A 17,500-nucleotide genomic window follows, 5' to 3' on the forward strand; every position below is an offset into this window, starting at 1 on the left:
TTAATCTACATTAATTCCAAGATTACAATGAGATCTAGATTAAAAAAAAAAATCTATGCCCACCTCTAATATATATATAAGTGTAATATATGTAAGTGTAATGTATAAGTGAAATATATATATAAATGTAATTTATAGCGTAATATATATATATATATATATATATATATATATATATATATAAGTGTAATTTATAGTGTAAAATATATATAAGTGTAATATATATATATATATATATATATATAAGTGTAATATATATATATATATATATAAGTGTAATTTATAGTGTAATATATATATAAGTGTAATATGTATATATAAGTGTTATATATATATATATATATATATATATATATATATATTAGGCATGTGCCGGTATCAAATTTTCATGCTGCGATTAATTGATTGAGCTTTTATCACGGTATACGGTATTATCACGATATTTTAATTGCACAAGACAAACAGACGGATTGGGGGTATCTAAAAAAAACTTGCATCACAATGTGTAATTGTGATTGTCAAAACATTAATTTTATTTTTTAGTGACAACATGTTATAATGTTTACATGGTTACTGAGGCTACTGTTTGTATTATTGCTTAACACAATTTTCATGATTTCAATTAAATTCTTGGATTTAATTTCAATCTTGATTCAATATTGACTCATTTGGATAAATATTAGGTAGGCTACAGTAGATAGCCTGCATTTAAATGTTTCTCAAGAAAAAAATATATCTCACATAATGCTGTAAACATACAGAGAGAAATTAAATATAATGCATACAATATAAATATAATAATAATATAAATATAAAAATGTAATATGCCGTAATTTTCATTATAATAACAATTATATAATGACAAGTAAACATATATTAAAATAATATAGTGCACATATTTAGCAAAATACTCCTCTCTATAGCTATTTTCTTATAGTCAACTAACATTAAATGGCTTTCCTGAGGTAAATGTAACGTTCTGTGACATAATTGTTCTCCTGCAGTGTTATTGACCTCTTTCCGTGGTTGAAAAACACTGATTGATCGAAAGTACGTACCTTTCGGTGGGTTGTACTGTATCTTTAATAAAAAGTAACAGATGATCGGTTTACTTGAACTGAGGCGCGCGATCTGTCACGTTATTTACAAGCACCAAAACAGTATTTATTGTCTGAATTTCGTTATAAAACCTGAGAGCTGATATTTTTTCATATCAAAAGTAACCTGCTCTGTCTAGTCTGTCGGTGTCAGTGTCCTCTTTTGCTCCGCGATTTTTCTCTGGGTGAGAAAATGGATGTGTGGCGCGAGACCGTGTGAAAGTGTCAATTGCGTGAGTCTCAAGCTGCTGAATGCGTGAGAGTTGGCAGCCATGCGGGGGATAAATAGTCGGCAGCGTTCCTCCTTCCGCCGTGCTTCTTTTCCATGTGAGGATTGTTTACATTAGACTAGAGTGCGCACTGCATGCACACAGTGCTTATACATGTGATGTGGGGATTGTTTACATCAAAGTGCACATGTGTTTTGCGCAGCATATACGCATTGTTTTTTAAGCGGTTGATGGAAAATAAGCTGATGCGCGTTCTAAAAATCTAAATTCGGATCTATTATTTTTCACGGTATTTCGAAGTCCCCGCGATAACAATATCGTGCATATTCATTACCGCGATTTATCGCATTACCGAATACCGGCACATGTCTAATATATATATATATGTAATTTATAGTGTAATATATATATATAAGTGTAATATATATATAAGTGTAATTTATAGCGTATATATATATATAAGTGTCATTTATAGTGTAATATATATATAAGTGTGATATATATATATAAGTGTCATTTATAGTATAATATATATGTGTAATATATAAGTGTAATATATAAGTGCAATATATATATATATATATATATATATATATATATATATATAAGTGTAATATATATATAAGTTTAATTTATAGTGAAATATATATAAGTGTAATATATAAGTGTAATATATATATAAGTGTAATATATAAGTGTAATATATAAGTGTAATATATATATATAAGTGTAATATATATATATATATATATAAGTGTAATATACATATATAAGTGTAATATATATATATATATATATATATATAAGTGTAATATATATATATATATATATATATATATATAAGTGTAATATATATATATAAGTGTAATATATAAGTGTAATATATAAGTGTAATATATAAGTGTAATATATATATATAAGTGTAATATATAAGTGTAATATATATATATAAGTGTAATATATAAGTGTAACATATAAGTGTAATATATAAGTGTAATATATATATATAAGTGTAATATATAAGTGTAATATATATATATATATATATATATATAAGTGTAATATATAAGTGAAATATATATATATATATAAGTGTAATATATATATATATATATATATAAGTGTAATATATATATATATAAGTGTAATATATAAGTGTAATATATATATATATAAGTGTAATATATAAGTGTAATATATATATATATATATATATATAAGTGTAATATATAAGTGTGATCGGAGAAATATGTGAACTGATATCTCAGACACACACTAATCAAACGGACCTCTGGATGAAGCGTTTCCGATAAAGTAAAAAACAACAACAAAAAAACTAAATGTAAAAATTTACGGTCAAAAATGACCAGGATCAAATTGATCAAAAGTGACATTTATAACGGCACAAAAGATTCTATTTCAAATAAACGCTGTTCTTTTGACTTGTGCGCGTTATCTTCCGAAGCGGATCTTCACTGAAAATCAAATGTATTGAGAACTTTTGTGAAAGTCAAACGGGTCTGAGAACGACATGAGGGAGATTAAACGACAGAATGATCATTTCTGTCCGTTCCACAGAATAATTGAGTGTTTCTGAGGTTTTATCTCATGAAACATGTTTTCTCTGTGTGACGCAGCGTGGGGCGTCCGACACTGCATACATTATGACTGACTGATGGAGAGAGAGATGATTTTACAAACAGCCTGCAAAGTGCTGAAGCAGATTTTTATGTTATTTATTTAATTTCTCCCGCAACTTAAAAAAATAAAAGGAGACAAACAGTCAGGAGTGAATTTATCTTCATTAGCAGTGAAGCTCATCTGCTTCCACTCAGCTGCCATTACAGATGATGAATGACATCAGAAACACGAGAGATGAAAGAGGAAAAGAAGGGAAAATGAAGGAAAGGTTTCATATAGAAACTTAAATGGTAAATTTATAGAACTTTTTAGAGGTTCCATCATGGGATCATTTTATGCATTTATTTAAATGTATTGATTTAGTTTTAATTCATTTTTAATTTTAATTAAGTTCTATGAATCAAACAACTCGTAAACATATCAATAGGACATATCAATATCAATAAATATTATAAACAGGAAAAAAATTAATAACCCATTAAACATGAAAGAATTATGCAATTATTGAAGACATTTTTGGCATGAAGTGTTCTTTAACCCTCGAGCGTCAATTAAAAAGAGTAACACCCAGGACGAAAATGTGCATTTCCAAAAACTGTCGTAAAAATGCGAGCACGAACTTAAGTTTTAAAGATTTTAAATTTTAACGAAGACACTTGATAGATTATTGTTGAAGTAAATACAGTTTATAAAGTGAAACCAAAATACATTATAGAGTTTTAAGTTTATGAAAATGATTTATTTATTCATTATTTTATATACAACACATATTTTATGAAACATATTGAACTCTAAAATAACTAAAAAACGACTTTGATATCTAAAACAATGATGTTTCAGTGAGAGTGTGTTCGCGCGCAGAATCAGATTTTACCCATTAGATGCAGCAACACACACACACACACACACACACACACACACACACACACACACACACACACACACACACACACACACACACACACACACACACACACACTATAATATGCAGAAGCAGAAAACAGGAATAAAGCCAGATTTTGATTTATAGGCCAAACCTGAGAAAATGGCACCATCTGGTCAAAATTAAAAAAAATATTAATTTTGAAGCCTTGCTAACAGAATGAAAGCTTATTAACAAAGGTTGCGTCGTTTAATAGTTAAGTGGCCCTGGGATTAAAAATTGCAGTTTTAATGGGTTTCTATGGGGACTTTTTGTCCTTAAGGTTCTGGGTGGAACTATTTTGTGTTATTAGAGTCAAATAGATTTTTTAAAGGAAATGAGAGTGAAATAGTAAAATTCCAATAAAAATACACACCTGTACCAAAATTTATGCAGTTTGGATTAACACAAGCAAAATTATTTAAAAAAAACCCTGAAAATATAATTTTTTCCATATGGTCGCACAACAGTTAAATTCAGTTCATAGCCCTAAAATATATACAGGTCCTTCTAAAAAAAATTAGCATATTGTGATAAAGTTCATTATTTTCCATAATGTAATGATAAAAATGTAACTTTCGTATATATTTTAGATTCATTGCACACCAACTGAAATATTTCAGGTCTTTTATTGTTTTAATACTGATGATGTTGGCATACAGCTCATGAAAACCCAAAATTCCTATCTCAAAAAATTAGCATATTTCCTCCGACCAATAAAATAAGTGTTTTTAATACAAAAAATAGTCAACCTTCAAATAATTATGTTCAGTTATGCACTCAATACTTGGTCGGGAATCCTTTCGCAGAAATGACTGCTTCAATGCGGCGTGGCATGGAGGCAATCAGCCTGTGGCACTGCTGAGGTGTTATGGAGGCCCAGGATGCTTCGATAGCGGCCTTAAGCTCATCCAGAGTGTTGGGTCTTGCGTCTCTCAACTTTCTCTTCACAATATCCCACAGATTCTCTATGGGGTTCAGGTCAGGAGAGTTGGCAGGCCAATTGAGCACAGTAATACCATGGTCAGTAAACCATTTACCAGTGGTTTTGGCACTGTGAGCAGGTGCCAGGTCGTGCTGAAAAATGAAATCTTCATCTCCATAAAGCTTTTCAGCAGATGGAAGCATGAAGTGCTCCAAAATCTCCTGATAGCTAGCTGCATTGACCCTGCCCTTGATAAAACACAGTGGACCAACACCAGCAGCTGACATGGCACCCCAGACCATCACTGACTGTGGGTACTTGACACTGGACTTCAGGCATTTTGGCATTTCCTTCTCCCCAGTCTTCCTCCAGACTCTGGCACCTTGATTTCCGAATGACATGCAAAACTGAGCAACAGTCCAGTGCTGCTTCTCTGTAGCCCAGGTCAGGCGCTTCTGCCGCTGTTTCTGGTTCAAAAGTGGCTTGACCTGGGGAATGCGGCACCTGTAGCCCATTTCCTGCACGCGCCTGTGCACGGTGGCTCTGGATGTTTCTACTCCAGACTCAGTCCACTGCTTCCGCAGGTCCCCCAAGGTCTGGAATCGGTCCTTCTCCACAATCTTCCTCAGGGTCCGGTCACCTCTTCTCGTTGTGCAGCGTTTTTTGCTACACTTTTTCCTTCCCACAGACTTCCCACTGAGGTGCCTTGATACAGCACTCTGGGAACAGCCTATTTGTTCAGAAATTTCTTTCTGTGTCTTACCCTCTTGCTTGAGGGTGTCAATGATGGCCTTCTGGACAGCAGTCAGGTCGGCAGTCTTACCCATGATTGCGGTTTTGAGTAATGAAACAGGCTGGGAGTTTTTAAAAGCCTCAGGAATCTTTTGCAGGTGTTTAGAGTTAATTAGTTGATTCAGATGATTAGGTTAATAGCTCGTTTAGAGACCCTTTTCATGATATGCTAATTTTTTGAGATAGGAATTTTGGGTTTTCATGAGCTGTATGCCAAAATCATCAGTATTAAAACAATAAAAGACCTGAAATATTTCAGTTGGTGTGCAATGAATCTAAAATATATGAAAGTTTAATTTTTATCATTACATTATGGAAAATAATGAACTTTATCACAATATGCTAATTTTTTGAGAAGGACCTGTATAACCACAGTTAAGTGTATAGAAAAAAGAAAACTACATGAAAATAATAAAATAAAAAGAAAGACCAGAGATTAAGAATGTTAAAAAAATAGAGAAAAGATTGAATAAGAAAGAAAACAAATGAAACAAAATCAGGTTTGAATGACGATTTTTTGAGTTTGATGATTTAATGTCAAATAATGTCTAAAATCCTCATGTGAGCCTGAATGAATCGATGCTTTAGATCTAAACTAGAGTTTCCACGTGTTTACGGTTGTTTACATGATGACAATAGTGTGGTTAAACAGTGAAACATCTGCTCACAGCTGGAGCTTCAAATGAGCTTGAGATAGACAGCAGAAACTCTTCTTAAATAAACACACATGAATAAACTCTTTCTGTGGAAGAATGTCCTTGAGATCCACAATATGAGCCGCTCCTCCTACACTTTCCTTCCTCACAAACACAATCGCACAAAAGAATGGCGGATTGGCGCGGCCTTGCGCGGGTCACGACCGGAGACAGAACATCATGCAGATGTTCCTCTGACTGGAGAAATATCAATGCGAACCAACAGACTCTCTATAAAAGCTCTTGAAGAGTAAAAACACGCCTCGCGTTTAGAGGAACGTCTTTGTGAAGCACACGAAACAACAACGCCGAGATAAGCCTGAATAATTCACTTTCAAGGGTACGACTCGTTTTTCTCTGTACGTTTGTTTTTCTTTGTCACTGGAGTTCCATTAAACTCAGCAAAGAGAGAACAAAGACACGAGAGACTGAGGAGAAATCACTCACTTAACAATCTCCCTCCAGTGTGTGTGTGTGTGTGTGTGTGTGTGTGTGTGTGAGTGTGTGTGCGAGTGTGTGTGTGTGTGTGTGTGTGTGTGTCTGTGTGTGTGTGTGTGTGTGTGTGTGTGTGTGTGTGTGTGTGTGTGTGTCTGTGTGTGCGAGTGAGTGTGTGTGTGTCAGTGAGTGAGTGAGTGAGTGAGTGAGTGTGTGTGCGAGTGAGTGAGTGAGTGAGTGAGTGAGTGTGTGTGTGTCAGTGAGTGAGTGAGTGAGTGAGTGTGTGTGTGTCAGTGAGTGAGTGAGTGAGTGAGTGAGTGTGTGTGCGAGTGAGTGAGTGAGTGAGTGTGTGTGTGTGTGTGTGTGTGTGTGTGTGTGTGTGTGTGTGTGTGTGCGAGTGTGTGTGTGTGTGTGTGTGTGTGTGTGTGTGTGTGTGTGTGTGTGTGTGTGTCTGTGTGTGCGAGTGAGTGTGTGTGTGTCAGTGAGTGAGTGAGTGAGTGAGTGAGTGTGTGTGCGAGTGAGTGAGTGAGTGAGTGAGTGTGACTGTGTGTGTGTGTGCGAGTGAGTGAGTGAGTGAGTGAGTGAGTGTGACTGTGTGTGTGTGTGCGAGTGAGTGAGTGAGTGAGTGAGTGAGTGAGTGTGTGTGTGCGAGTGAGTGAGTGAGTGAGTGAGTGAGTGTGACTGTGTGTGTGTGTGTGTGTGTGTGTGTGTGTGTGTGTGTGAGAGAGTGTGTGTGTGTGTATGTGTTTATGTGAGTGTGTGTCTGTGAGAGTGAGTAACTGTGTGAGTGTGTGTGTGTGTGTGTGTGTGTGTGTGTGTGTGTCTGTGTGTGTGTGTCTGTGTGTTTGCGTGTGTGTGTGTGTGTGCAACTGTGTGTGTGAGAGTGAGTGTGTGTGTTTGTGTGTGTGTGTGAGAGAGAGTGAGTGAGTGTGTGCGAGTAAATGTGAATGTGTTTGTGTGTGTGTGTGTATGTGAGAGTGAGTGAGTGAGTGTGTGTGGGAATGAGTGACTGTGTATGTGTGCGAGTGAGTGAGTGTGTGTGTTTGTGTGTGTGTGTGAGAGAGAGTGAGTGAGTGTGTGTGTGCGAGTAAGTGTGAATGTGTTTGTGTGTGTATGTGAGAGTGAGTGTGTGTGCGAATGAGTGACTGTGTATGTGTGCGAGTGAGTGAGTGTGTGTGTGAGTGAGTGAGTGAGTGAGTGAGTGAGTGTGACTGTGTGTGTACGTGTGTACGTATGTGCGTGTGTGTGTGTGTGTGTGAGAGTGTGTGTGTGCGAGTGAGTGAGTGTGTGTGTGAGTGAGTGAGTGAGTGAGTGAGTGAGTGAGTGTGACTGTGTGTGTGTGTGTGTGTGTGTGTGTGTGTGTGAGTGTGTGTACGTATGTGCGTGTGTGTGTCTGTGTGTGTGTGTGTGTGTGTGTGTGTGTGTGTGTGTGTGTGTGTGTGTGTGCGAGTGAGTGACTGAGTGTGTGTGTGTGCGAGTGAGTGAGTGTGTGCGACTGTGTGTGTGAGTGAGTGAGGGAGTGTAACGCTGTGTGTGTGTGTGTGTGTGTGTGCGTATGTGTTTATGTGAGTGTGTGTCTGTGAGAGTGAGTAACTGTGTGAGTAAGTGTGTGTGTGTGTGTGTGTGTGTGTGTGTGTGTGTGTGTGTGTGTGTGTGTGTGTGTGTGTGAGAGTGCGTGTGCGACTGTGTGTGTGAGAGTGAGTGTGTTTGTGTGTGCGAGACTGTGTGTGAAAGTGAGTGAGTGAGTGTGTGTACGTGTGTGTGTGTGTGTGTGTGTGTGTGTGTGTGTGTGTGTGTGTGTGTGTGTGTGTGTGCGTATGTGTTTATGTGAGTGTGTATCTGTGAGAGTGAGTAACTGTGTGAGTAAGTGTGTGTGTGTGTGTGTGTGTGTTGTTCCTTGCATGTGTTTTTAGTGGTTAACGTTTGCATGTACTTTGTTTTGAGTGTCTCTCTGTTGGTGATGCTTCAGAAACATTAAGTGACTCATAATTTACCCAAAAATTAAACATGAATCATTAGATTATTGTTTCTAAAAGATGTTTGCAATATCAGGAACCGCATATAGTCTCATCTGAGATTCCTGATGATCACATGATCTCTCCATCTTCCCACTAACTTCTGTTTGCAGGAAAACCTTCATCAGCATCTTCACATTCAGATTCACACACACACACACACACACACACACACACACACACACACACACACACACACACACACACACACACACACACACACACGTACTCACTCACTCACACACACACTCACTCACTCGCACACACACACACTCTCACACACACACACACACACACACACACACACACACACACACACACACACACACACACACACACACACACACACACACACACACACACACACACACACAGGACATTTAATTTTATATTTCAAATATTATTACAACATTATTTTTCTGTTATCTCTGTAAAGCTGCTATGAAAACATCTGTATTGAAAAAAGCACTATATAAAAAGGTGACTTGACACACACACACATACACACACACACACACACACCCTAAAGGCCTGGTGTGAAGGCCAGAGACACAGACTCATCCATCGCCATCAGCTCTGCAGAAATGAGAAACAGCGAATCCTTCAGCAGGTCAGAGCAGCCTCCAGTTGTCCATCGCTCACACACACACACACACACACACACACACACACACACACACACACACACACACACAGAGAGCGTCAGGTACGAGAGGACACTGAACTCAAACATCAACATCACCAACAGTCTTCAAGTGCAGATGGAAATATCGCAGTTTTAAGATATACAAGCAAAGTTGCATTACAATGAAATAAAGCAGTGTGTGTCTAATTTGGTAGATCAAGATCGAAAAATACTTGAAAATATTTATTTCCAAGAAAGAGAAGCAAAGCTGCATGAAATATAAAGAGAAGTTTTCAAATATTGACTTTTGTCTCACTGCCCTGGCACATTTATTCAATATTTTTTAAGTATAAACAAGTTAAAAACCACTGATATACTGCATGAGATATAAAACAGGACCTATGCCTTTCTACAGAGTCTTGATGTTGTTTTCAGGCTCTACTAGAACAGGTTTTCCTGCTTGAATGTTGATTATTTTCCTCATATTCTCCATTGTTGCGGCTCCTCTCTTCCCAGTCTGTCAGTAACGCTCTGTTTACTTCCTGTCTCTTTGAAGCCCCTCCTCCTGAAAAGCACACTGTGCTCTGATTGGTCGGCTGGATCAGTGTGTTGTGATTGGTCGAGCGCTTCGAGTGTGTTTGGGAAATGTCCCGCCCCTTACCATAACCGCCAGTTTAACACACTACTAACTAACTCAACCAGGCCCCGCCCCTTTATTCTGCGTATGAATTATTATAATGAGGAATATTGTGACGTGTTCGTTCCCGGAAGAAACTCAAGAGACAATGGAGGCGTTTCAGGGAGTCAAGTCGTACTGGGATAATTCAAGCAAAAATTATAATTCTTTCATAATTTTCTCCGATATGAAAACTTAACCCATAATTCTTTATATTTGAAAGCCGATAACTGATATATTAGCCGATAAACTTTTGTATAATTTTTAAGAGTATGATTAAAAAAAAGTCTCACCATTAACAGCCATGACCCAAACACACAATTCTCATTATAATTTTATGTAGCCGATATGACACATGTTGCACTTTACTATATTTTTCTTTTTGAAGTGATTACAATCATATTTAAGCAGTTCATAACCATCATGTTGAACAGTGCGCATCTGAAGAGTCTCAGCTGAAGGAAATAATACATTATTTATCTGCTTTAATATATCAGCCAAATTTCACATCAGGCCGATAAAGATAACATTAAACATGAGCATATATCAGCCGATACTGATATAGTGGACGATATATCGTGCATCACTAATAAAAGAAGATATTTTGAAGAATGTCGGCAGCCAAACTGTTTTGGTTCCCATTGATTCCCATTGATTCCCATTATACAGACAAACACTGTAAAACAATTCTTTTCTAACTTAGTATTTTTGTCTTGTTTCCAGTCCAAATATCAAAAAATTCTTAAATCAAGATGTATTTACTAGATGAGTAAAATGACATGAGATATTATGTCCTGTTTTCTGGGGGAATTAATCAAAATTAAGTGAGTTGATGCTTAAAAAAAAGCTAAATTATCTCCCAATGTTGTAATTAAAATAATGTTAATTCAAAAAGAAACAAGATTATATTTCTGACCTTATTGGGAGATCATTTTGCTTCTTTTAAGCAAAAACTTCCCCAGAAAACAAGACTTAATATCTTATGTCATTTTTTTACTTTAGTAAATGCATCTTGATTTAAGAAATGTTTTGATACAATTTAAACATATATATAAAAATAACAAAACTTCACAAATGACAGAACTCCAGAGAAAACACAACATTTGGACTGGAAACAAGACAAAAATACTCAATTAGAAAAGCATTTTTTGGCAATTTAAACAAAATATCTTCTTGTTTACAGAATAAAGAAATGAGAGGGAGTAAATAATGGATGGAAAAACCCCTTTAAAAACCCTCTGATGATCTTTGCGTGGCGGTCAAAAATGACCGAAGGTTTTTATTTGTTTATAATGTACTGTATTCTAGTTTGATGATTTTTTAAAATTTAATAATACGTATTTTTAGGGTATTTTATCATACTACATGATATTTACGCAGTAGTTATAATTCATTTATTCACATTTTGAGCACAGACCTGAAAATTAAATGTCCAACATAAACTGTAGTAAATCTTATGTTTGATCTCTTTTGAAAGACGACACTTGGCAGATTATTGCTGAAGCGAAAAAAGTTGAATAAAGTGAACTTAGAAAAAAGTTACAGATTTTCACGTTGATTGTTATGTAAAATGTTTCGATTCAATTTTTATATGAAATTTATATTTCAAAAACACATTTACTCTAAAACTGCCAGAAAATCAAAGCAATAAATCTAAACAAGTTGTGTTCCACATGTGAGGCTGATATCTCAGTAAATGCTCTTTCAGTGAGATGTAGTTCGACTGCAGTACCGAACGCTTCCACTAGAGGAAACTCATTCATTTCCAATGCGCTCGTTTCTGACCGCGAGGAGCACAAGTGTGAATATTTCATTCAGGACCATTTAACCTGTTCAAATCATATCCATGTTTTTTTTGTATATTCATACGCAAGTGCCAAAACCTTTACCAAGTTTCGTACCATTCCGATGAAGTAAAAAAAAAAAGTTTTTTTTTTCACTCAAAAACGAGGAAGAGCAGCATAGGGTTTTAACAGTATATCACGCAGTGTTTCTTACACCAGACTCAACATCCATCAGTCGATCGGGTTTACCTGCACATTTGGTGCGTGCTCTCAGCGGGGGCCCCGGGGCCCCGGTTCCTCCATCCAGGGGCCGCGTCAGCAACACGCTGATCTCGTACTCAGTGTCGGGGTCCAGGTGGCCGATCTTGTGTGAGGTTTTGTCGACGGGCTGCAGGTCGTACATGGAGCCGGAGACGGTGCGGTACTCCACCTCGCGGCTCACGATCGGCCCGTCTCCGTTGATGGAGTTAGCGTTGAGCTGGATCCACAGATACGTGGCTCCCACCGCCATCAGCTGAGGAGGAGCGATGGGGACCGGCGGCTCTAGGGGACGAACAACACATTCAGTGTTAAAGGGGTCCTATAATGCGCTATTTACAAGGTGTAAAATAGGTCTCTGTTGTCCCCAGAGTGTGTGTGTGTGTGTGTGAAGTTTTAGCTCAAAATACCCCATAGATATTTTGTATAGCATGTTAAAAATTTCACTTTTTGAGGGTGAGCAAAAACGCGCCGTTTTTTTATGTGTGTGTCCCTTTAAATGCAAATGAGCTACAAGAGCTGGCGTTTGTGTGTGTGTGTGTTTGAGTGTGTGTGAGTGTGTGTGTGTGTGTGTGTGTGTGTGTGTGTGTGTGTGTGTGTGTGTGTGTGTGTGTGTGTGTGTGTGTGTGTGTGTGTTAGCAGCTATGATTACCTCTCACACACACACACTGAACATTTCAACAACTTTTAGCCTTTTATGTTCAAACTGGAGTCAGAAAGATGGAGAGACTCTAGAAGTGACGACATGTAGAAGCAACAGGACATTTCTGAACGCTTAGTAGATGAATTTATGTATCTGATGTGTAGATAACTATCTTCTAGTCACTGATTAGCATATGCTGTCATGATAATCTATAAATCGTGTTCCTGGAGGCGGGGTTTATGTAAATTTTAGGGTCAGTGATGTCACTGACCGTTGTAGTTCCTACCAGCCGTTTGTTGTAGTCCTTAAAAAGTGATTTCTGTAAAAGTAAATCTCTCCCTTTGAACTTTGAGCGTCGTAACTTTGCAGATGTTGTTTATGCTCAAACACCAACATTACACACTAACTAAAGTTTAAAAAGTTACATCATAATCAACAACCCTTTAATAAGAGTGGGAAACAGTCTGTGTGTGTCATTTTATATGATCCATTAAAAAAAATGATCACACACCGTGTAAATAAAAATAAATAAAATATAAAGCTTCGGTGACCACATTCAAACTGCCTCCGGCTACCGATCACAACAAACGCTTGCGTCTGAAATTAAACACATTTACAGTGTGCGAGAGTTTGGGATACGAGCATTGATGAACACATCAACACTGATCCTCTACAGCGTCTCAGTCCTCCGGCGAATAAAGACACAGAATAAAACATTATCGTTCATATTTACAGCATATTCACTCAGGAATCACTCGAGAGGAGAAATGAAGAAGCTCAGCGTCAGGGGCGGAGTGGCAGTCGGGAGTGTCGGGGCTTTTCCCGGTGGGCCGGTAGTGTGTTCCCGGTAGTGTTTTCCCGGTAGTGTTTTCCCGGTAGTGTTTTCCCGGTAGTGTTTTCCCAGTAGTGTTTTCCCGGTAGTGTTTTCCCGGTAGTGTTTTCCCGGTAGTGTGTTCCCGGTAGTGTTTTCCCGGTAGTGTTTTCCCGGTAGTGTTTTCCCGGTAGTGTTTTCCCGGTAGTGTGTTCCCGGTAGTGTTTTCCCGGTAGTGTTTTCCCGGTAGTGTTTTCCCGGTAGTGTTTTCCCGGTAGTGTTTTCCCGGTAGTGTTTTCACGGTAGTGTTTTCACGGTAGTGTTTTCCCGGTAGTGTTTTCCCGGTAGTGTGTTCCCGGTAGTGTTTTCCCGGTAGTGTTTTCCCGGTAGTGTGTTCCCGGTAGTGTTTTCCCGGTAGTGTGTTCCCGGTAGTGTTTTCCCAGTAGTGTGTTCCCGGTAGTGTGTTCCCGGTAGTGTTTTCCCGGTAGTGTTTTCCCGGTAGTGTTTTCCCGGTTGTGTTTTCCCGGTAGTGTTTTCCCGGTAGTGTTTTCCCGGTAGTGTTTTCCCGGTTGTGTTTTCCCGGTAGTGTTTTCCCGGTAGTGTTTTCCCGGAAGTGTTTTCCCGGTAGTGTTTTCCCGGTAGTGTTTCGAGCCGGATCTGATAATAGTTACATTGCAAGGGCTTAGCAAGACCATCCGCGGCCCGCTGGTCAAACTGTGCAGCCTCTCTGCTCAACCCGTAAATAAATCCATCGATCCGCAAAGTTTGTTTGAGTTCTTAAATAGTCTAGCGCAGGGGTCTCCAACCTTTTTTCATTTTTAGAGCTACTTTTTTTTAAAGATAGTGACGAGAGCTACTCATGTAATACAATGCTTAAATCTCTTAAATAATGTCCAGTGTTGTGCAAGTTACTTCCAAACTGTAATACATTATACATTACTTGTTACTGTAATTTAAAAGAAATTCATTACCTTACAATATTACTGTCTCAGAATTGTAATGCGTTACATTACGCGTGTATTACTTTTGAGATACTTTCACCAAAATAACTATACAGTAGTAGAACTTAACATTCTGATGTTGTAACGATATGCGATATAAAACACTCAGATCCACGAACCGGCAGAATCGCGACACACACCTTCCAACTCCAAGAGTTATCCTTCCCGTCCAGATCCAATGCTATCACATCTTTAAATTACTATTAGTATTATTTGTAGTATTAACTGAACATGTAATATAGTCAAATATTACTGAAAATTGATTAGTAATGCCTTACACTACTGCGTTACAGCAAAAAGTAATATGTTACTGTAATGGATTACTTTTGTAACGCGTTACTCCCAACACTGATAATGTCTCATAACTCTCATATTAACAACTATCTAAACTGTTTTAGACCTAAAAGAGCTTTTGTAGGCCTATATATGTCACCCTTAAATGTCAGATAAAAGAACAGAATCAGAGATAAAAAAAATGTATAGAAAATTGTACTTTGCATATTATTCTGTAAAAACACAATTATAGTTGATTTTATAGTGCATCTTAACTAGAGATGAAATGGCATGAAAATTTCATTTCATGATTATAGTGACCAAAATGATCACGGTTATCACAGAATCCTGTTCAAAAGGTACTAATACTACACAATAAAGTCAATTCAACAAGTTTTATGTCGAAAACCAGCAAATAACAAATATAATTAGCATTAATATGCACTTTTCGTTTACATGAACATTCAAATAACAACATTAAAAATGATGGCCAGATTTTAAAGGAGTGTCTTGCGACATGTTATCTACTAACATGTACAAGTTCAAATAAACTTTTGACAAAAAAAGATTTATAAAAAGAAACCTCGCATATTTCAGCCTTTAACTCTTCGGGGTCGCCGATCACGCCGGCGTGATCAAGTTACATGACCAGTTCAAGACGTCGAAGCATAAAAACAAAGTTATGTTGAGCGCTGCCGTCCACTTCAGTCGAAAGTGCTGGCTTGAAATTCTATTTTACTTTTTGTTTTGTGTTGATAGACCAAGTAAAAACGGAGATATGATCATTTAAACTTTATATAAAAAAATACTGAAGAACGCAAGAGTGGATGAACGCAAAAAGAACGTAAAAGAACGCAAGATGGGATGCGACAGGCGTTGCATTTATTCTAATAACTTCGTCGGTTTTTGTCATAAAACAAAACGGAGAAAAATGTGTGAATCTGCTGACTCTGCTCTTCAGGATGCGCGTTTGAGGGAATGGAGGAGGAGCCAACTGAGCAAACAAGCGAAACTGAAAGGCAGAGGATTTTACGAAGTTGATAAAGAGAGACATATATACGTTATATATAGAGAGAGAGATTATTGCTAGTTTTTGGAAGAGTTTGAGTAGATTTTGAGAGTAGTTTAGGAGTAGTGTAGATAGTTTAGGTAGTTTAGGAGTAGTTTAGGAGTAGATTTAGATAAACTGTTTTGAGGAGAGGCACAGATAAAAAATAAAAATAAAAAAACACCTGATATTTGTTGTAAATAGTTGTATGTATAATTTGATTTTGTGTTCATTTTACCTTTTCTATGGTATATTTGCAGTATAGAGGAACCCCTCTTACTCAAGGAATGAAAGCCCTGTAATGTAGATATCTGTGTAATTGTACATGAAGTGTTTTGTAGAGTTTATAAGCAAAAAAGAAAAGAAAAAACGCCTATTGCCACACCTGCTTTTTGCTGCATATAGTTTGATTTGATCTTAATTTTACCTTTTTTATGTTGTATTTGCACTATTTGGTAACCCTCATACTCTGGGAAGGCAAGGCCTTAAATATAGCTCTCTGTATAATTGTGTGCACAACATTTTTTTAAAGTGGCTAAGCTAAAAAGAAAAAGAAAAGCCTATGGCTACACCCACTTTTTTTTGTAAATCATATTTTTTTGTATATAGCTTGATTATATCTGAATTGTACCTGTATATGTTGACATTTACAACTTGTGTTTACATGTTAAACCTTTTAAAATGCTTCATTGAGCATGTTTGTGTTTTTTGTAGTAGAAAAGCTATAATTTTTCTATTCGGATTTTGTGTTTTTTGTGTGATTTTGGGTCCAGTATGTTGATAGAGTACATCAAAGTGAAAAACTCATTGTCTGGTCATATAGGTGATGTTGTGCTGAAAAAACATTATATCAAACATTGGTATGCTAAACATTTGTTTATGTTGCAAAATTTAAAAGTAAAATAAAAGTACTCAAAAACGGCCAAAATAGCCCAAGACTCCGAAGGGTTAAATCATTTTATAAAAAGAATGAGTCAAAAAAGATAAATTACTGACGTTTACAATGCACATTAGCTTATCTTTAATAGTAAAATTCGGTCTGATTTCCCCGTGGCGTCTGTCGTTGCTATGCAACCATGCACTGCGCTCTCCACAACGACAAAGTTTTAATGGATTTTTTCATCTCGCTGCGCCTGGAAAAAATGAGTGAAATAATGATTTGAAATAACGAACTTGAGCGCGCAACAGGCGTGTTGGAGACCCCTGGGCTAGCGGTAGAGCTTTTGCCAAGCGTGTCAGAGGTTACGGGTTCTAATCCGCACTCGTTTAGTTTTTTTTTTCTCTCATCAAAACTGAATATATTCATCAGTGGTTACAGTATATCAAGCAGGGACACGTTTGTGTGCATTTTATTTTGTGATTTCACCGGAATGAATACAGTCTCCACAACGGCGATAGATTGAAGCGCGCGCACGAGTGAAAACTGCCCAGATAGCACAAGTCTATTTGATGTGATTTTTACATCTGGAAGACGTATTTTTAAGAGTGTTTGCTCATCTGCAATACGTCTATAGGACGTTTCCTGTCAGATGTCAAATAGACGTTTAAAAGATGTCGGTTTAACATGCATTCTAAATCATTACATCTTAAAGACATCTTCTAAACGTCTATTTGACATCTGACAGGAAA

General features: G+C 37.1%; 1 protein-coding gene across 1 annotated transcript in view; it reads right to left on the reverse strand.

The window, feature by feature from the left end:
- LOC143739996 (receptor-type tyrosine-protein phosphatase mu-like) overlaps positions 1–17,500 on the reverse strand; it is a 360,798-nt gene that overhangs the window by 196,698 nt on the left and 146,600 nt on the right. Inside the window, exon 7 of the mRNA XM_077232010.1 lies at positions 12,087–12,380. Within this exon, the coding sequence (XP_077088125.1) occupies positions 12,087–12,380 (294 nt within the window). The remainder of the gene's footprint in view (positions 1–12,086; positions 12,381–17,500) is intronic.

This window comes from Siphateles boraxobius, unplaced genomic scaffold, assembly GCF_051911475.1.
Source record: "Siphateles boraxobius isolate OS27281-9 unplaced genomic scaffold, OSU_SipBor_1 161, whole genome shotgun sequence".
Taxonomy (NCBI): domain Eukaryota; kingdom Metazoa; phylum Chordata; class Actinopteri; order Cypriniformes; family Leuciscidae; genus Siphateles; species Siphateles boraxobius.